This window comes from Mirounga leonina, unplaced genomic scaffold (assembly GCF_011800145.1).
Source record: "Mirounga leonina isolate KUSES-001 unplaced genomic scaffold, KU_Mleo_1.0 Mir_175, whole genome shotgun sequence".
NCBI classification, from domain to species: domain Eukaryota; kingdom Metazoa; phylum Chordata; class Mammalia; order Carnivora; family Phocidae; genus Mirounga; species Mirounga leonina.
Genome location: NW_023270453.1, coordinates 34,799,605 through 34,821,316, shown reverse-complemented (window position 1 = coordinate 34,821,316; position 21,712 = coordinate 34,799,605). Strand labels below are relative to the sequence as shown.

Here is a 21,712-nt window from a genome sequence, read left to right as displayed (position 1 = left end):
AACATCCCTTGGCCTGCTGGGCACCCCCCATGCCGCGCCCCCCCCACCCCCAGGGCCCATGCTGGCACCTCCAGTTAAGGGGAGAAGCGGCGGAGCCGACTTGAGGATTTATGAGAACCCATCACGGCTCATTGTTCTTCTGAAATTGACTCTCTGGTGCTTTGGAATGTTTTCCATTTTCATGGTGGGGAAATCTGAAAATGCTTCCAGCTGAGAGAAGTAAGTCAAGACAAAACCTCACCACTGGTCTTCAGTCGAGGAACAAGCTCAGAGACGCTCTGAATACTTGTGCAAGTGGAGGACAAGGGACACGAGATCGGCGAGCCTTCCGCCACCCAGGGGTAAATGCCCGCGGGCTCGGCGGCCTGGGGGCACTGCAGGGGACAGCCGCTGACCATTCGTTTGCTCCTTCAGTGCTCCTGGTGGGGAGGGCTTGCTGAGCCCCTGCTTTGTGCCAGGCGCTGTGCCAGGCACTGGAGACACAGCCTCGGCAAAAGAGCTGTCACTTCTGCACTTGTGCAGCTGGCAACCTGGTCAACTGGCCAGGGTAGGTCAAACTACTGTCCTGATTTATTGAGCACCTGCTCTGCGTCCGGCGAGGCCCTTCAAATTCCGCAGCTTAATCCTCACCATGAAGGCTGAGGCAGGTGAGTGTGATGCTTTCCGTGTTCCAGGTGAGAAGGCCGAGGTGTGCAAAGGATGAGCCACTTGCCCAAGGTTTCAGGGCTGGTACATGGGACGGCTGGATTGGGACTCTGCTGAGTCCCCAAGCCCACACTTCTGATCTGTCTGCTACATTGCCTGATGGCCTGAGCCCCAAAACTCCTACCAAACAGAATGGAGAGGGGGTTTCTAGGTCCAGCTCCAGCTTACAACTGTAAGGCCCTTCTCACACCCTGTCCACATAAGCCTCTCTTCACTTGATGTACAGTCCATGTTCCCTCATGCCTTAGGGCCTTTGCACATGCAGCCCTCGCCACCTGGAACACTCGCGTCCCCCCACCCTCCCCCCATTGTTCATCCAGTTAATTCCTTCTCTCCTTTCCACTCTAGGCTCAGAGATACTTCTCTAGGGAAGCTTTCTCTGACTCCCTAGAAGGGAAATGGGTTGTATGCATGGTGATTTCCTGTATATATGGATGTAAACTTCCTTCCTAACGGTGTCATAAAGACCCAATGATTTAATGGTCAAATCTGATGGCAGAAATGTTAACTACCCTATTGGTAGCTGCAACCCCAGATCCTTCCAAACGTCTGGTACATTGCAGGTTTCCACAAGTGTGTATTGACTGACTGACTGTAGGAATGAATGTCAATCAATCGTGAGGTCCTAAAGCTGTTATTTCATGAGAAGGCATTTCGTGGTCATCATCTTGGTTAAAAATTTCTCTTTCGCAATTGAAACTGCAACCCATGGCAGACTTATGAGACACATTACAGAAAGGAAGCCCAAACACCTCTAGGTGCAGAACCGGATCCACAAGATCAACCGGATTTCCGGAAGGCACCATAAGTACACGTGCCTAGTCGCTCTGGGCAATCTCGGAGAATTAACGGGCACTAGGGCATTCATCAGCGACTTGCCAGGTCAGCCAAGGAAAGATAAACGAGCCTTGCGCTTTCTGGGGGCGCAAGAAGAGGGATGAGCACTGAAATCAATGAATCTTGGGATTCAACGTCATTAACCTTTTTGATTCAGATTGAGGAAGGTGGCATAGCGTGAATTACAGTGCTAACGGGCACAAGGTATTTCTGACGGGTTTATACCGAGAAGGCTGGATGGTAAGAAGGTACGGTCTTCTCTGGCTGACAAATACTACGGGGGGGTGGGGCGGGCTGCTGGAGAGGCCTATAGTCATGGAGGACCCCTGTGTGAACAAACTGCCTATCCCCTCCCAGCTGGCCTGGTCAGGCGACGCTGAGGACTGAGTTCCCTTTCACACCTTGTCTTCCAGCTCAAGTTGAAGACTGGTAAGCCATGCAGGTGGAAAATAAAAAGGGGACTGCTGTTTTAGGTCAAGTTCAGCTACCCAGGGCTGGGTGGGAGTCCAGGCCAGGGTCTGGAGGAAGTTCCCAGAAGCCCTTCGCAATCTCTACCACTCTCCCTCCATCCAGGGTCATGAAGTCTGAAGCACAGAGTGGGTCGCAAGCTGGTGCCTGAGTTGGCAGGGTCACTGGAGGTGATACAGAAAGGCCACATGTGGGAAGACAGGTGGTGGGTGAGTGGGTAGATGGAGAAGGAGTTTGCAATTGTTGAAACATGTGTTCTGGGCAGGGCCATTATCCGAATTGTGGGAGATGCGGCAGAATGGCATAGAACACGGATCTGTGAACTGTGGTCTGCCCCCTGCTTTGGTCCATGTGGTTTCATGGGAACGGAGTCATGTCTATTGGTTTACGTGTGGTCTACGGCTGACCTGTCGCTCGGGCAGAACTGTGTCATCGTGACAGAGAGTGTTCAGCCCGCAACACTGAAATATTCACTATCTGGCTCTTTATAAAAATGTTTATTGACCCCTGCCATTATGTTTCTCTCTCTTTGTGGTCATTCATACACCTTCCTCACCAGTGTTTGCCATGCCCTCCTTATAAAGTGTCTTCCTGGCCCACCCTCCTCTTTCCACGCTGTCTCTTCCCTGGGACACATTTCTACCTGACCTACTATCCACTTGCTTATCTACCGTCTCTCCCCCTCGCCGGCCTGGGGGTGCCTCAACAGCTTTATTTCCTGCTGTATCCCAGCACCCAGAAAACTGCCCGGCATACAGCAGGCACTCAATAAATATTTGTGGAATGACTGAAGAGCCGCTTACCCCATGTATATTTGCTTTAACATTTTCTTATTTAGACCAACTATGTATATATATATTTTTCTTTTTCTTTTTTTTTTTTTTTTTAATTAAGTAGGCTCCATGCCCAGCCTAGAGCCCAACATGGGGCTTGAACTCACAACTGTGAAATCAAGATCTGAGCCGAGATCAAGAAGCCGGATGCTCAACTGACGGCGCCACCCAGTTGCCCCTAGATCAACTATATTTTTAAAGAAAATTTCAGCTTCAGAAATCTGGGGTGTATTAGGTCTTCCTAAATATTAACACCGTCAGAAACATCTGCATACCACTTTAAATCATCTTGCACACTGCCAGTGGTCTGTGGATCAGACTTGGGAAGCCCTGGTTGTGGCTGAGGACACGGGTTGAGCTCCGTTGCAATGTTGGGCAAGCCCCTGTCCCTTCTCTCTCTAAAGGGGATGCGGAAGGTCCCACCTCATCTGGCGGCCAAGAGGTTCACTGAGATCAGGGAAGTGCTTGGCCCAGTACCCTGCACACACTCAGCGCTGGATGCACAGGGTCGGGGACACTTGGCAGAGGGGCGTGTCCCCGTAGGTCAATTCATGACCACGATGGGCCTCTCGCCTCTCCCACCTGCAGCTGCCGCTCCCAGTGAACGGAGCCCGAGCCCGGCTCAGACGCCGCCCCACCACATCCCGGCAAAGCAATTTGGATTAATGGACTATTTAGCTGTAGGTGTCCAGAGAATGCATTGTTTAAAGTAAATTGTTAGAAACTTCCCCAGAGCGGCTAACTTTTAAACAAAGATTGACTCTGTAATCAAAAACTGTTGGCCTTAAACCACATTCCAGCATCCCAAAGAGCACAATTACACTGAGGAAGGGGTGGCAATGTTTGTGCCCCTGGCTGGCTTTGCCAAGTAATGTTGACCGATGAACACAATTAAATTGCACTGGGGAGAATCCTTCTCTGGAGGAACAAAGGACACGGGAGACGCGCAGCGGCTCTTGGGGGCACGATTTCCGTTCCTACATCCACAAGGGAACACAAGACTGATGTGGGATTCCACTGGGAGCCTCACCCTGGGAACACTGGCTGGCACCACCAATGACCCCCTCCTTCCCCATCCTCCACTTTCTAATGAGGTGCTGTTATGGGCAATGGACCAGGGTCAGAATCGAGGTTCCCGATGCTCCTTCTGGAATGCACGGGGCTGTTTCACTTCAGATGGACAGGAGCAAAGGATGCAGGGGGCGAGTCTAGGGACTGTGCTCTCTGCCCCGGCTTCTCTTCGTGACACTATCCCCCAGGCTGTGGACCGATTTGAATGTCCGAGTCACTTTCCGACCCCACCTGGGGGCCTCCCAACGGCCATGAGGTTGGCCAGAGGCAGACTAATTGAGCCTGGGGAGAGGGTTTGGGAGGGGAGTGAGGATGGTGAGGAGGTTTAGGGGTAGAACTATGAAGGAACATTCCAACTTGAAACCTGAGAGAGATTTTGCAGCTGTACTGACTCGAGAGAAAGCAGATTGAGAAGGACAGGGGTGTTTCAGCCCACTGAGGTCAAGGAGGCTGATAAACACTAAGGGTCTTTTCAGCCAGCCTTGCGGGAGGGAAGGGAGATGGGGGCGACGCATCCAAACATGGCTCAGCTCAAGGCGACGGCCTTTGTAACTCCTGTTCACAAGTGCATTTCTCAAAGGCATGTGTGCACGCTCTTTCTGGGTCGGCATCTCTATAGCAGGACCAGGGCACAGAGATGGAAAATCGAGGAGAGAAGAAAGAAAGGGACCACAAAAAAGGCCAGACCATGTTTTTTTGGTCTAGAATTAAGAACTGCCCAGGATGTTTCGCTTTCCTGACAATAAGAGAACAACTTCCTGAGCACCTGTAATGAATGCCCAGCTCTGGATTAGGTCCTGTGTTTCAGTAGCTCTCATCTTTACAATGACCCTCTGAGGAAATGCTGTGGGGAGGGGGTTCTGGTTGGCTTCCCAGAACGGGCCCCTGTCTGCCCATCTCCTTCCTAGGTTCACCCAAAGGGAGAACGAACTGATGGTATGATTCATCAGCGCCGGAGAGATTGCCTGGGCATGGTTACCAGGGGCTGGGTGACCATCTGGTGGAAGCCCCCCCCCCTTGCATTTCACTACTGTGTCTCCTGTTTCTTGCCTCAAACCTCAGCCGCACCAGACTCCTTGGGGTCACGATGAGTCACATTTTGCTCTCCTGCCTCTTCCATTCAAGCAACTGGGAGGATGCAGTACGCTAAGGTCTCCCTGGCAGACCGGGCCATCTCTCTCTCTCTCTCTCCTCTGTGCCCCTCGGCAGGGCTGAGCATCCTGGTCCTGACCTGCAGATGGTGGTAGGGATGAACACGAGGCCCTGCAGAGGTGCCAGGCTGTGCTCTAACCCAGCTGCTTATCAGAGAGCTTGCAGAGCGGGACACAAGGCAGGGCTTGGATTCCCACGTGGCCACCGTCCCTCACGTGGCTCCCTGACATGTAACATTAATGTCTCCCTCTTACAGGAGAGAAAACCGAGACTCGGCAAGGTTGGAGTCACCTGCCTCAAGACGATACAGCTAGTAGGGGACGGAGACAGGACTCAAATCCAGGTTGGGCTGATACCACGGGGCTGCTCACGTGCCCTTGGTGGAGTGCGCGACGGTGCAGAAAATGCCCGCGTTGGTTGGGTCTTGTCGTGGAACAAGTGTGAGCGTTTGGAGGGACGGCAGCCATTCTTTCTGAATTATGCCTGCTTGAGGCTAACATTTAAATGAGTGAGAATTCCATCGGGCACCAAAGTCCAGCAGTTTGGGGAAGAGTCTAAAGACCGAGATCAGGAGGGAAGAGGATTATAAAGGAATTGGAAAGCCGGGGCTCTCCCAGCTAATGCAGGACAGCTGGTTCCTCGGTCCACGGCTGGAGCCAACAGGACTGGTGGAGCCCCGGTCTTCTACTGGCCAGACAGGGAGAGAGCCCCTCTGCACCTGGGACTACTCTAGCCATGGTGGTCACGTGGTGGGGGCCGTGCTCTTGACAGACTGGCCTTTTCCCCTGGGAGCAACTGCCTGTGGACCACACCGGCCAACCTCGTGGAGCAGAAAGCATGCTGCGCTTGGGAGTCACTGAACCTGCGTTCAAATCCTGGCTTGGCTACTGCCAAGCTGTGTGACCTTGGGCCAGTCACTCGAACCTGCTGAGCGTCGTGCCCTTCTCTGCACCCCCCGCACCCCACCCCATACGGCAGGGACTAAAGCAGACAGTGATGGGGTTCTCGGCAGCTGCTGCTTGCGGATGACCCTGGATTCGGGCTCTGGTGTGCATGCTGCTCTCTTGGGTCCTGGACATTTCTGCCTCCTCTACTCTCTTCCAGATGGAGAGAACATGGATTTAGACGGGGGGACGAGGAGGAGAGCTTCATTCCCGTGCTGCCCAGTGGGCGCACTAGGACCTGCCGGTGGAGAACTCAGGTCTCTTTTTCCCCTCTGCTGATCAAAGAAGCATGGGCTCAAACCCTGGCTCTGATCCCCACCAGCTGTGAGACATGGGACAAATTCCTCAACTACCCTCGGCCTCAGTTTCTTCACCTGTAAGATGGGATGCAGCCACAGTGTCTGCCTTCTGGGGTTGGCGTGACTTCAGATAACACGCTGGCCAGGGATCCCCTGGATAGCACGTGCCACAAAATGCTAGCTGGCACGATTAGCTACCGGAGTCTGGCAGATCCTGAAGGGTTCTCCCAGACATTTACTCGGAGCATCCACTCCTGACTGCTTTTAATGCTGGGCAATGATTCCAAGTGGCAGCAAGAGGGAGGGAGGAGATACTGTAATAAAATCCACAAGTTGCCATCTACCTCCCCAATGACTGGATCTTAACCCCATCCCTTGGGCCTGTCTCATCCAAACCTCTGCAATCAACAATAAAAAGGGAGTGGAAACATCCCTCCCTTATTCCACTCGACCTCTGAAGACATGCTGTCCCTCCAGGTTGCCCTTGAGACTCATCTTCCCCTGCAGTTAGATGGGGTAGGCGGGGGTGGCTAACAAAGAATAAGAGACTCCACAGTGCAGGTCACCCATGCTGTGGACCACCTGGGCTCATAGCCAAATCCCCCGGATGCACTTGGATGCACCTGGAGCACCCCAGAATGCACACCAGCCCTGCTGTTGGGCACTGGTGGGCAAGCCACATAAATGAAGGCTTTGCTTTCCCGACAAGCAAACATGCTCAGTGCACTGGGCGGGAGGATGCCCAGGGTGGGACACGTCCCATCCCCAGAGACACACGCAGAGCTGCTGCCAAAGGGAAGGAGAACTCTGAGCTTTCGGGAGGGAAACGTTAGTAAGAAGATACATGGCAAAATTCAAAAATGCACAGTCAGACTGGGATCTGGCGAGACCATCGGACTGGCAGAGGATGGAGGCCACATTTGTTTTGGCCTGGTAGCACCACTCTCTCCCATTTTGTTAAGGACACTACGGCTCTCTCTAGTGGAAGTATTTCTGCCCGTGACACAAATGTAAGGCCCATGGAGGCAGGGGTTTTGGTTGCTTTGGCTCACTATTGCACGTTGAGCATCTGGGACTAGGCTGCTTGATGTGCTATTTGTTTACATTTAAATTAAAACCAAACCACGTTTAAATTTGGTTCCTCTGCCCCACAGGGAGCATCTCAAGCTCTCTCTCTCTCTTTTTTTTTTTTTTAAGTTTCATTTCAAGCCCCTACTAACTAGCCCCATGTGGCTAGTGGCTACTGCAGGGGAGGGCCCAGCCACAGAACATTCCCATCACCAGACAAAGCTCCATGGCACGGTGCAGCCTGTCACTGCCTGGCATCTAGAAGGATCTTAGCACGTGTTGAATCAATGAGTGAACAACCAAAGTCCTCTACTGTCTGTGGGCCAAAGAATGTAGGACTCAAGATAAAACCAACTCTTTTCCCCAGGACTCTGAATTTTTTTTTTTTTTTTTTAGTAATGAAAGAATGGGAAACGAACAAAACAGCAATATGGCTGGAATGTATTTGAGCCAAACAGTGGCCTCCCTTGGGTGAAACAGCCACACCATTCTTGCCTCTTCCCTACCACTTTCCTATCCTTCCAAGAACGTCCTTCTGTATCTGTAGCAGCGAAGACCGTGTTCTAAACCGATATGACCACTCTTGGCTTCCTAAAGAGCCTCAGTGCTTTTCCACCAAGTCCCAGGAGTACTGCAAGCACTTGGGCCTCACTCCGTTCATCCGGCGGATGCTCTGGGTCAGTCCTGGCCCCCCATAGAGCCAGAAGGGCTGTCCGACCTCAGATATAGCTCAGGAGACCCAGAACCGCTCGCAAGAGAGAAGCCGACAGCGTTTCTGCAAACACAGGCATGTGGGACGCCTGGGTGGCTCAGTCGGTTAAGCGTCTGCCTTCGGCTCAGGTCATGATCCCAGGGTCCTGGGATCGAGTCCCACATAGGGCTCCCTGCTCCGCGGGGAGCCTGCTTCTCCCTCTGCCTCTGTCTCTCTGTCTCTCATGAATAAATAAATAAAATCTTAAAAAAAAAAAAAAAGACAGGCATGTGCTCCGTCAGGCTGAAAAATAACAGGGCTGAGGAAATGATTATTTTGCTACTAGATGCAAACAAAACTGTTACCAGCATAATTACTGGCATGTTTTCCAGTTTCTTTGTGAACAACAGCCTGAGAAGGTGCACCCTTTCTGACTCACACGGTATCTGGGCAGAGCTTTCCTTGGACGGTGTCCCACCAGGGTTTGAGGGTCTTAGAGGACATGCATCTCTGAACATCCAAAGAAGAGAAGTGGCTGGATGCTGAGAAAGTGGCCACCAAGAAAGACAGACACACCCAAAGCCCTGGGTGTTTGCCCTCCCCGCCCCCCCAGCCCCGATAGGACTTCCTGCCAAGTACTGAGGCTAACGTATTTTCCAGCAAAGCATTTACCTTCCTATTTATTACTGTAATTAAGCGACTACATCTGTGTTTCTCCTAGATCAGGGGTTTGGAACTCTTGCTGTGTATGCCCACCACCTGGTGAGCTTGAAAAAATATAGATTCTTGCTTCCCACATGGAGTTTACATTCAACTGGTCTGGGTGGGGTCATGATATTTTAATATACATATATATTATATATATATTTTAAAGTAGGCTCCACGCCCAGCATGGAGCTCAACACCAGGCTTGAACTCATGACCCCGAGATCAAGACCTGAGCTGAGATCAAGAATCAGACGCTTAACCGACTGAACCCCCAGGCGCCCCTAAAGAACCCGACTTTTTAAAGGTATTTTGAGAAAACGTCCAAGAACCACGTGGACCCCTGACTACCCCGTCAAGAACGGTCCTGGCTGTGGCAGGGACCCTGTCCGTCTTGCTGCCTGCCAAACCCATGGGGCCGGTGTGTGGTAGGTGCTCAGGAAATAACTGCTGAACAAAGGACTGGAGAATACCAGTTCCATCCCAACACGGAGGGCAAGAGGACAGTCTGTGCAAGGACTGCCTTCCGAGTGGGCTCTAGATGCTGCCGGAGCCCGAGGATGGCCCCACCCCCTCCCATAGGGCAGATGCATCCTGCGCTCGGCCCGGCAAGGGGCCATGGGAGGCTGTCCTGGGCTGAAGGGCATCCACCTCCCCCAAATTCCCATCCAAAATAAGGTCATCAGAAGGTGACCTTATTTGGAAAGAGGGGCTTTGTAGAGGCAATTAGTTAAGAGGAGGTCATACTGGATTCAGGTGGGCCCTAAAGCCAGTGACCGGTATGCCCATAAACAGGGGCATGTGGAGAGAGAGAGAGAGATAGGATGGACAACCCAATGAGGATGGATGCAGAGAATGGTGTGAGCATGTGCAAGGCAAGGAGCGCTACGGGTGGCTGCATCTCAGAAGCGAGAAGACGCGAGGGAGGACTCTCCCCTGGAGCCTGCAGAGGGAGCACGGCCCCGCTGACGCCGATTTCAGACTTCCTGCCTCCAGAACTGTAAGGTCATGGAGGTGGTTGCAAGCCACCCCGTCGGTGGGAATTTCTCTCGAAGCCGGCAGGTAACTAGGACAGAGCTAACTGTATGGACAGAAGAGGCAGGTGGGCAGGGGAAGGAAGACGGGCCCAGGCCTGGCAAGTCTCCTCGTGGGCTTCTCCAAACTCTGCTTCCTTCCCTCCTGGCCTCCGTGGCTCTGCTCTACCTTACTGCCCTTCTCTCTCGTTCCTGGACCACACTGGCTCTTCCCTGCCCCAGGGACCTTGCATATGCTGTTCCCTTTGCCTGATAACCTCCACTCCTGTTTTTTTTCATAGTGGCCCCCCTTTCAGGATGTGGCTTAAACACACTCTTTAGAGGCATGTGATCTACCCTGACCGCTCAAGTAGGACCCCTTCTTACTCTCCATCATGATGCCCGGTCATTATTGAATTTATAGGATCTCCATTTCTCCCATAGATTGTAAACTCAGGGAACGAGCAAGACCTTTCCATTGCTCCATCTCCCAGCACAGTGCCTGGTGCTCAGCCTGGGCTCAGCAAGGTCGGGATATGTGAGCTGCACGCTTGCTTGAGTGCTTCCAGAAGGGGGTGGGGGCTGCTGCTTTGCCAGATGGCCATGAAGCTCCAGCCCATTTTCAGGGTCTGGCTCAGCCTCCGTCCTCCTGGGGGACTCTGATGACCCAGGAGCAATGAGGGTGTGACTTGGGCTGAGACGGAGGGGGATCACAGGTGGGAATGTCCATGAGAAAGATGGTGGGGGTAGAATTACACAGACCCGGATGGAGAGGTGAGGGAGAGCATATGGGTTTCCAGCCTCTGGTGAACAGGTGAGCAGGTGGTGCTACTGAACAGAGTGGGAAATGAGATGGGGGACTGATATGGGTCAGGTGGAAGTTCTAGAAGAATCACTGGAAAGCCGCGATCCTGTGGGGCGACAATTCCCTGCGGCCAACCTCCCGGTTCTGTTGAGAGCTAAACCAGCTCTTCAAAGCTTCCAAGGGTCACAGGGCCCTCTGCTTCAGGAGTTTATGCTCCTTAAAAAGAACAAGAAACACCTCACACCTACTAGTATGGCTACTATCAAAAACCCAGAAAAACGACATGTTGGCGAGGGTATAGAGAAACTGGAACCCTTGGGCGTTGCTGGTGAGAACCTTTGTGCAGTTGCTGTGGAAAATGGTATGGGAAGTCTTCAAAAAATAAAAACAAAAACAGAACTACCACATGATCTAGTAATCCTACTTCTGGGCGTTTCCCCCAAAAAACTGAAAGCGGGGTGGTGAAGAGAGATTTTTACACCCATGTTCATGGCAGCATTACTGACGGCAGAAAAGAGGTGGAAACCCAAGTGTCCGTCGGTGACGGACGAGTGGATAAGCAAAATGTAGTACAAATACGCACACAGCGGAGTATTAGTCGGCCATAAAAAGGAAGGGAATTCGGACACCTGCTACAGTGCGGGTGAACCTTGAGAACATCATGCTGTGTCAGATAAGCCACTCACAGAAAGCCAAGTACTGTATGATCCCATTTCTAGGTAGTCCAATTCACGGAAACAGAAAACAGAGTGCCGGCTGCCGGGGGCCGGGGAGGGGAGAATGTGGACTTGTCATTTAATGGGTACAGAGTCAGTTTGGCAAGATGAAAAGCGTCCTGCAGACTGGCTGCACAGCAGTGCCAAGGAATGCACTCAACACCCCCAAACCGGACACTTAAAAAAAGGCTAAGACGGTAAATTTTATGTGATGTGTACTTTACCGTAAGTAAAATTAAAAGAACAAAGAGGGGTCATAACCATAGGTCCTCCCCCTGTAGGCCATTCCGGCTTCTCTGCACCAGCCCCTGCTCTGGGAGTGCCCCCGGTGGCGGGGGGCTTCATGCAGGGTGGGGTCCTGGTCCCCCAACAGAAGGTGGCTGCCTGGCTCCATATGACGAAAGGCTACATGGCTGCTTGCATTCAGGAAGCCCGGGATGACTTCCAGGACTCCTGCCTCCGAGGAGGACTGGAGACTGGAGACCACCCGGGCTTTCTAGGCATGCTTCTGGGGTCAGCAGAAGCAACCACCTCCTTCCCTGCCTGCCTCCTCACTCCCACCTGTGTCCCCCTCCCAACTGTCCTCCACGATGGCCTAAGTGATCTCTCTATATTGTAGGTATGATTTCTCCTCGTTAAAACCACACAGCTCACGGCTAAGGATTCAACCACCCATCAGGTGATCCAAAGTCCCTGCAGGGACTGGCCTTGACCTACCTCACTGGTAGAAAGGCCATCCCTTGCTCTTTGTGTTTCAGCCACATTAGCTTTGAACATGCCACGGTCCTTCCTACCACCGGGCCTTTGCTCATGCCATCCCCTCTTCCAGAATGCTCTCCTGGGACCCCTCATGATTCAGCCGGGGAACTATCACCCATCACACACATCTCAGTTCACATGCTGCCTCTTCAGGAGACTGTCCCAGGCTCCCAGGCCCCCAGCCCAGGTGAGCTTCACTTGCTGGGTGCTTCTAGATCCCCCCTTCCTTCCCTTCAGAACGCCTGCTGTTCTTTGTAATGATGTGTTCAACCGTGTCATCATTCTGCTTAATGTCCGTCTCCCCTCTATTAGTAACAATGGCTGTCATACAGACAGTGCTGTGTGCTGAGCACTTTACGTACAGTAACTCATTTAACGCTCTCAGCAACCGTATGGGGTGGTGCTGTTATTATGCCCATTTTACAGATGAGGTGATTGAGGCACAGAGACATTAAGTGATTTTCTCAAGTCCAAATTCATACAGCTAGTAAACAGAAGAGCTGGGATTTGAGCCCAGGTGGTCTAGCTTGAGTCTGCGCCCTTGACCACTCTGATGAGGGCAGGATCTACCTATGCTTCTCCTGCTGCCTAGCACAGTGTCTGGGGCATGGTAGATGCTCAATACATATTCATTGAGGCACTGATGAAGATCCCAGATTTAGCTGGAAAAACGTTTCCCCTGCTACGCACACGAACCTGCACACCAGACAGGATGTGAGCCCCAAGGGGCCGGGGATATGCTCAGCTCTCCTTCCGTGTGCATCTGACTTGACCCAGGACACCTGGCCTAGTGAAGGATGGCCAGTGAGGGGCCTGTTACTATGAGCTCAAACCAAGCAGTATGTGAAATGCTTTGGTTTGTTCACTTCTTGCGTCCCATCTAAGTAAAGTCGGCCAGCGAGCTTCCTGACTTAGTAAGTAGAATACACTCAACAGAACCATCATGTCCTTTGATGAGTCAAGACCGAGCAGGGTCTCAGTGTTTGAAAACATCTATTTTCATCCAGCCGGAGCCTACATGGGCCAGCGTGTCATGTCACAGCAGAGAAGGAAGGATTCTTTAAACACAGAGCTTGTATATTCCAAATACAGGACCATGCTTCTCGTTCACAAACAAGTTGGTTCTATCCTGTTTTTCTTGAGACGTTCGGTCTTCATTGTCTCACTTTGTTTTTCCCACTTTTAAGAGAGATGTGAGTTCAGGTAATATTTTGCTAGTCTTTTCATGAGTAAAGGGAGAAAAGAAAGCAACTCGATCGAAGCCCACATGATTCCACCAATAGAATAACAACAGCCTGTATTTACCCGGCACTTTCTATGTGTCAGGCATTATGTTAAAGCCCTTGATATACAATATCTCGTTGACGCTTCCTAGTAAATAGGTACTGAACATTGTGTCGCTTTCTCAGGTGGACAAACTGAGATGCAGAAAGCCGTGTACCTGTTCTCACGGCCAGGGTGATGGCTCAGAATCTGCCACCAAGCTCTCTGCGTCCAGAGCCTACACAAGGCTGGGGGCCAGTAAAGATCAGTGAGTCCTGAGGAGCCTCCCCCCAGTGAGAGTTGGGCGGGGGGCACAGAGAGGTGATTTCAAATCATACAACAGCTCAGAGCAGCCCTGTTGGGTGGGCTCCGCCCTCGGAAGTCCCCTCCATTTTCAGAGCCTCTCGGAAACTTCTGACTTGGGCACTCCTGCCCCTTTGGGGAGGCTCCTAGGTTTGCTCATCCTTCCTGGGATGGGAGAAGTAGTGGTTCTGGAGCTCCAGATGGAGTGGCAGATGGGAAGTGAAAGCCTATCAGAGTTGCCCAGGATAAAACCATTCATCTGCAGAATTCGTATGTTTTTGCGTGGGGCAACTTCCCAGAAACAAAAGCAAGAGGAACCAGCAGTGCTTGATGCATAAAGTGCCTCTGGCCACGAGGCTGGCAAAGTGAAATGGGCAGAAGAACCGGGAGGGCCATGGAAATGACAGCAGTGGGGGCAGAGGGAGGGAAAGACAGAATGAGGCACACCGAGACCTGGAGCATTAAAGCTAAAAAAGCTAAAAATTCCAGGACTCTCTTCTCTGAAACCCAAAATAGGTTTGGCACGTGGTCCAGGAAAGGGTTCCTGGGCCCCTCGGACAGAGAGGAGCTTCAGCCTTGGATGCAGCTCAGGAACGAACAGTTGACATTTATTTGGGTAAGTAAGCACTTCGTAGGTGCCCAACGCTCTGCTAGGTTCTATGATCATAGCCCAGTTTCACAAAGACTGAATTTCCTTGCAGATGGCCATATGGCTAGTGAAGTGGCAGAACTCAGACTCGAACCCTAAGCCATCTGCTGGGCCTCTCATCACCCACCCCTCCTGGATGCCAAAGTGCTAAAGATCCCCATATCCTGGCCCAGCTGAGCTGGTTGAGTCCATGGTCGTGGCAAATCAACACAGGGCCCCTAGGGGGCAGCCTTGAGGCCTGGTGGGGGTCTCCTGGGGAGGGCCATGGGCACAGGAATGCCCACCTGACCTCAAGAGGTCTCTGGCCAAGTGCCACCCTTTGATCTGAGCTGAGCTGATCTCTGGGGTCTCCACTGGAGGTCTAGAGGAGGAATGAGCAGACTCGGGGCCACAGGTGACCTTCCTACCTCCAAGGACCTTCCCTCATGACATTCCCTATTGCCAAGTGGTCCCACTTGTAGCCGTCTTGCCACTCTAGGCCTGGCTGACTTCCCCAAGGAAGGAACGAGCAGAAAGCAGAACACCAGCCTCAGAACAGCACAGAACTGATTCTCATGCTCACCCTGCCATGTATTTCTTACATGACGTTGGGTCCCAGGTTGCCCTTCTGGAGAACAGGTTTGCTTTGAGGGTTGAAGGAAGCGTCTACCTCATTAGCTGTTATGCTCAGCATCTGGGGATGTTTTTGAACTCAGTCAAGAAAGAGGGAGAACGTCTTAACTCATCCCTGCCTGTGCTTCTCTCTACTCGCCTCTCCTCCTTGCCTCCCTCCATTTTTAAAATTTCTCAAATGCAGCAAGGTCATCTCTGACCCATGTCTTGTCCTGACTGTTCTCTCTCTCAGGAAGTGTTCTCAACTGGGAGCGATTTTGCCCCTTGGGGACACTGGGCAACGTCTGGGGATACCTGTGGTTGTCCCAAGTGGGGGGCCAGCATGACCAAATCTAGTGGACTGAGGCCAGGGGCTACAGCTAAATGTCCTGCGATGCACAGGACGGTCCCCACAGCAAAGACTCATCCAGCACAGTATGTCCAGAATGTCCAGGTGGGGAAATCCTAGTCGCAAACGAGCGCTTTCTCATTTGCCCAACAATCTGTTCCTAGCCTTCAGTTCTCAGGTCCAAACTTGGCACATTCGGAGGCCTTTCTGACCGCCTGACCCTGTCCCCCAGTCCCCCCATCCCCTCACTTTCTAGTTCTTTCACGCCTTGCATGGTGCCTTTAAATCCATTTTCCCAACTAGGGGACATGCTCTATCAGGTAAGGCTTAGGGCACATTTGCTCACTAAATGCCCAGATAGGGCCTAGCATAAGAGTTGCTTGCCACATGTTTGTGGAATGGGTACCTGAACAAGTGAATAAATAAGTAAAAATACGCCAGCCATGTCATAATCTGCTTACCCTTGCTCTCGTATGAACAAAAGAAAAACAGGTATCTTTCTAACCACCATCATCTTTCTCAGGTTCAAGGGTGCCAGGTGGACCCTGCCTAAGCTGACCAAAGACTGTGCCTTCTCCAGGTCCCCTCCAGGGCCCAGGGGCTTCCCAGCAGACAATGCGATGCCACCAAGCCAAGGACGGAAGGAGGGCACCAGGAATCGCACTGTGAAGGAGACAGAGCATTTCTAGCTTTAAACAGAGAACGTCTCTCTCTACCTGGATCTTATTTGGTTCCTGATTCAACACCCAAACTCCTGGGGACGTGTGGCCTCAATATTTGAGGACATGGAGAATGACAGTATTTTAGATGTGACAGTCATGCAGATGTTAGCTTACAAGGGATGCATACTGCAATTCTTACAGACACAACGACATGATGTCTGGGAAGCGCTTCAGTAGGGAAGAAGGGGAGAGTGTAGATACATCAGCACTAGCCACGACCTGATTCGAGCTGAAACCAGGTGATGTGCACGTGGGGCTTCACTATATTGTGGTCAGCACCCAGGTGCCTGCTTGAAGACCGCCGTGATTGAAAAACACACATATATTTTTAAAGACACCTTCATCTGGCTCCTGTGGGAGTGCTGTCCCCACCCCATGCCCCCGGGGCCATCAGAGGAAGGAAGGCCCCGCCCTTCGCTCCCCATCCTCTTCTCCTTTTTAGCCCCACCAGTAAATCAGGATGGAAGACACAGTCAAGCAAAGAACGGCCTTCTGGCAGCAAATAAAGTTCATTTTCTTGCCTTTTTTTTTTTTTTAACCTCACAAGATCTTTAGAGGGGTTTCCCTTGCTTATGGCCTAGCATTAGCGAGCACAAGCTCGCTGGATCAGTGTTTGTGCAAAGGGACGGACCTTCCTGGTGGCATCTGAGTTTCTCGGGGTCTCGGGGCTGATGACCACTGGACCAGCTCCACACAGCTGCAGCCGAGGGCCCGCAGGTGCGCCCTGCCCTGGGCAGGGGTTGGAGAGTAGCTCCCAACATTATAGTTTCAGGTGAAACCTCCCAATTTAAAAATGTGTGCAAGCCGTTCATCTGTGACAAGTTGATAGCCGCCACCCCCCCCACACACAGGGCCTCAAACAGCCCAAACATGCGTGTCCGTGACTCTGCCATGGCCATCATAATGGCCCTCCCTGCCTCCCCTCTGCTCCCCTTTCTGACACCAGAGTCAGACCTAGTCCTGCCTCGAATCAAACATGCCAGGGGCTCCCACATTCTAGAAGCAATATGATCTCACCCCAGGGTTCTCTCTGACCTCCTACTACTCCACCCCTCACCTCCTCTGTTCTAGCCACCCTGAGCCCCCTCGTCCCCCCAGCACAGCAGGTACATGCCCACCTCAGGACCCCGCAGGGGCTGTTCCCTCGGCCTAGACCACTCACTTTCCCGGTCCCAGGGACTCACTCCTCCTCCTGTTCTTCTTGGGAAGGACTTCCCCAGCCGTTCTTGCTAAAATTACGATTCTCCCTGCTGCTTCGTTCTGCTTTATTTTTGTCCCCCCACACCCCACTTGAACGGAAGCTCCAGGTGGGTAGTGGTCTTGCCGGTTCTTCGGGTACCCGTGGACGCAGCTGGGAAAACCGTGTGCTCGGGTCCCATGTGGATCCCAGGCTCCGTGGCACCTCACTGAGGCACAGTGCCTTTTCAGACCACTTCACAGAAAGGACTAAGGAAAGCAGGAGGAAGGCTGCCTTACCTGATGGGGTAGTCAGCGGCGCTGAGGTTGATGAAGAAGTCCCAGGGCCAGTCAGTCATCTCCAGGAGGTCCCGCATGCTCTGCAGGTACGTGGACAGGAGGCTGGCTCCCCCCCAGATGGTGGCCATCCTCCAGGGGGTGACGCGAACGTTGCCATACTGTCTGGCGAACTGTAGCACTTGCCGATGCAGGTAATTAGAGCGCTTACCCCCGGGGAGAGAAGGAGTGACATTCAGCAGCAGAACACAGGCGGACGTGCCCCTCACCCCCTATCCCTTCCCGTCTAGGTGACACGGCTTCTGAACAGAGCGGACTTCGCCAAGCCACTGGCTCAGGCCTGGGGTGTCCTTCTACATTGTTCTCCAAAACCTTACTATTTTTGAAAATTTACTTTAGCTATTTGAAATGCAGACTCCCAGGCCCCACCTCTGAGCTCACGGCTCACTAGGCATGGGCCGGTGCCCAGGACTCTGCATTTTTATACAAGACTGAGGCATGTGGTCTGAGGATGACAAGCTAGGAAGTTTGACTGGGTCTAAACCTGGTGAGCATTTTGAGAGGTGGCATTTCTCCACTGCCCTCTCCTTCACAGGCCTGCTGTGAACAGGCATCCCCTTTTGACTTCTTGACGAATGCCATCATCATGTCAGGTCAGCAGACCAACAGAAACCTCTGGGCCAAGACAGCTCAGGGGTCAGGAAGCCTGCTGCAGGGTTTTGTAAATAAAGTTTTATTGGTACACAGCCATGCAGACTCATTTCTGTATTTCTCAGGGCTCCTTCCACCCTCCAGTGGCAGAGCGGAGTTGCTGTGGCAGGAGCATATACCTGCAAGAGCCTAAAGTATTTGCCATTTGGCCCTTTACGAGAAACGTGTGCTACAAGGAGAGGCCGCTGATCAGCCTACAAGCCCTGCCTGAAAGGGAGGCCAGCTTGGGGAAGAGCAGACAGACCGGCGGAGAAAGCCAGCAAGGGGCGACCAGGGCGGGAGGGGTCCTCACCTTGTCCACGTGGATGTAGTAGAAGTGGTCTTTGTGGTAAATGGCCTTGAACATGCGCTGCAGCTGCCGAGAGGCACGGCCGTGGACCACCAGGACGAAGGCGATTCGGACTGGGTTGGCCAGCATGTATTCCACCGAGTCCTCATCCCACTGCACGTTCTTGTTGGATTTGCCTGGGGGAAAACCCAAGAGACCACACGGGTGGGGTGAGGATCCCAGGTTCTTTGTAGGGGGAGGACGGGGAGTTTCTCTGATGCTTCATCTTGGGGACTCTCTGAAGGGCATAGTTGTCCTATGGGGCCCTGAAACCTAATCCAGCTTAAGCAAGCTTGTCCTGGACCCTTACGCTGTCCTGGTACATGTGTGGGGGACTCTGAGGTGCTTAAAGGCAGGGGTTCCCACCCCCGAGGAGCTTTAAAAAGCTGACGGGAGACCTAAGTACACGTATTAAGCCACTGAACAAGGCAGGAGGAAATGCGAGGTATCTCTGAACTGTAGGGGAAGGAGCAGTTAATTCTCAGCCGGGAAACAGAAGATATATACGAGCTGGTTTTGCCTGCCCTCTCCCTTCTCCTCCGAATAGCATCCTTTTTTTGTAAACATTGTGGAAAGAACAGATGACACCTACCCTCTTAAATTTTTAAGTTCACAGTACAGTATTGTTGATTAGAAGCATGATGTTGTACAGAAGATCTCTAGAGCTTACTCCTCTAGCATAATGAAAACGTTATCATCCAGTATTTTGGGGGGCATCATCCCCCTCCTCCATTCTCAGTCTCTATGGATGGGGAGGGTCTCCCTCCATCATCAGTGACAGGGAAGGTCACAGAGCTCAAGGCCTGGCCACTCAGAATGTTTCATCTCCCTGGCAACAGTCTGTATGGTTCGGAGGCGGACGTGTGACCCAACCAAACTAATTAGCCCAGAAGACAGAATTCTAGACTTTTGTTGGAATAACTCAATGAGAGGTTCCCTTTCTGGTATACATGAAACTGAAAGATTCTAAGAGCTCTTCTATCCCCACATGGAGGAAGATCACCTGGGAGGAAAGCGAACAGAGAGGAAGCAATGCCAAGGGATGGGATCCTAATGGCACCAAGGGATGGGATCCTAACGGCACCGTGTGAGTTACTCCATCGGCCCAGCTGGAGATCAGCCACCATCATCTCGCAGTTTTCTTTGAAAACCAAGTTCCTATATCAGACCCACCTGCATCCCCCTGGTTCCAGATGTCTTTTATCCTAGAAGTAGCCTTAAAGACTCCTTTTCTCCTCCTTCCCCTTGCAAACACTCGCAGGGCAGGGTTTCAAGGGGGGTGGGTACAGAGCTTATTATTGGCTTAGTTCATTACAGTTTTGACTAGAGATCTCCTGCCTCTCTTCAGCCTGATTTCCTTTGGGTCAAACCTGATTTCTTCTGGGTTCTAAGAATGTTGTCAGGGTTGTAGCTGCAGGTGTCCCAGGATGTCAACTTGGAAAACAGAGAACTGGCAGTGCTTAGTCTGGACGCCAGGAGATCAGAAGCCTGTCACCGGAAATTTAAACAGCCTCCAAATGAACAAGGCTCCTTCTAGGCTGTTCCAGACGACAGGATGAAACTAACATGGCTGATGTCCAAATCACATGGCATAGCCTCTGTGGCCTGCATGACCTGCCTCCTAAAGACCTCTGCACCCCGACTGCCCTCCTATCTACCCTGCCACCTGGCCTTCTTTCTTTTGCTTGAGCAAGTTTGTTTCTGCCTCAGGACCTTCTCACTGACTATTCCTGCTACCTAGATCTCTGCATGGCTGTATCCTCCTGTCATCAGTTCACAGCTCAGTAAAAAGCCACCTGCCTCCACCAGCCACATCGCTCTCTTCTACCTCACCTTAGCTTGATTTTCTGCATAGCATTTAATGCCATCTGAAGTTGCGCATCTGTTTACTTGTTAATTGTCTGAACACCCCACAAAAACATCAACTCCAAGAGATGGGGGGCTATTTCAGCCTTGTTTGTCATCGAACATACAAGGCTGTACCAGTATCTGGCACACATCTGGTTCTTGGTGAAAAAAAAATTATAGGAGGGGTACATATTGGTTTGGTACCGTAATAGTAACAATACATTCTATTGAGCACTGACCAGCCCTTGCCATCCATCATTGCACTCAATCCTCTCACCAGCCCTGCAGGATAGTGCTATTATCCCCATTTTGCTAATGAGGAAACCATAGCTTAGAAAGGCCAAGGGATTTGTTTGTTCAAGGTCAAACTGCTTTCATTGGTTCAGCTGCGATTCAAACCCAGGTCTGTTTCCAGACCCAATGCCCTTAAACACTAATATATACTACGTTACCATACCTAGACTTTGGAAAACTTGATAATAATTCTGCTTAATGAAATACCCTGTAAATTAGCTGGTAGGTAGGTAGGCACGCATTCGAGGGCTATCACAGGCATCACAGGGAGGATCCCTGTATCATGTGGGAGGCTGACTCTAGGTGGCCAATAAGATCACATCTTCTCATCCATCCGTCCATCCAAATCCAACCACCTCTCCATTGGAATCCAACCACCCATCCATCCAAATCCAACCACCCATCCAGCAAACCATTCAGCTACCCATCCAGCACAGCATTCAAAAGCTTATCATCCAGAAAACCAACCAACCATTCATCCATCCATCCATCCATCCATCCATCCATCCATCCACTCATCACCTTTAAAACCATCCACCCATCCGCTTACCCATCATCCTCAAAGCAAATCATCCATGCCCCCACTCTTCCAACCATCTATCAACTCATTGATCCACGCAATATTAACTTAGCCTATACTACATGCCAAGTACTGTGCTAGGTACTAGAAAAATAAAATTTGGGGAAAAAATCCTTGCCTTTGAGAAGCTCTCAGCCAAATGGGGAAAACAGAAGACAATGGTCAATTGTTTTAGAACAGAAGTGTGTTCAGTTGCCCTGGGAGGGTGGGGAAGGAGTGAGCAATCTGCCTGCAGGGACAGAGGAGATCTCAGAAAGTTTAGCCCAAAGCTCTTGAGCCCATCTCTTCAAGTGCTCGCGATGGATCCCAGCATCTTAGGCTCCTTGGCTGTTCAATCAGTAGCTGCAATCCTGGCGATAATTATCATCTTGGCTCTGATTGAAGACAGACTGGGCAGCCACCAGAGAGGGTTATCCTAACCACCCTCTCTTCTCTTCAAACCAATCACAAATACACTGGGCTTTCTTGGTGATTATATGAGAAGGGCACGCCCAGGGGAATCATGTCCCTTTAAACACTCATGCAACTCTATCCA

General features: G+C 51.7%; 1 protein-coding gene across 1 annotated transcript in view; it reads right to left on the bottom strand.

Annotated features, from left to right (window-relative positions):
• XYLT1 (xylosyltransferase 1) overlaps positions 1-21,712 on the bottom strand; it is a gene marked incomplete at its 5' end in the record, with an annotated part of 297,678 nt that overhangs the window by 59,309 nt on the left and 216,657 nt on the right. The window contains 2 exons of the mRNA XM_035022356.1: positions 17,420-17,622; positions 18,420-18,592. Of these exons, the coding sequence (XP_034878247.1) occupies positions 17,420-17,622; positions 18,420-18,592 (376 nt within the window). The remainder of the gene's footprint in view (positions 1-17,419; positions 17,623-18,419; positions 18,593-21,712) is intronic.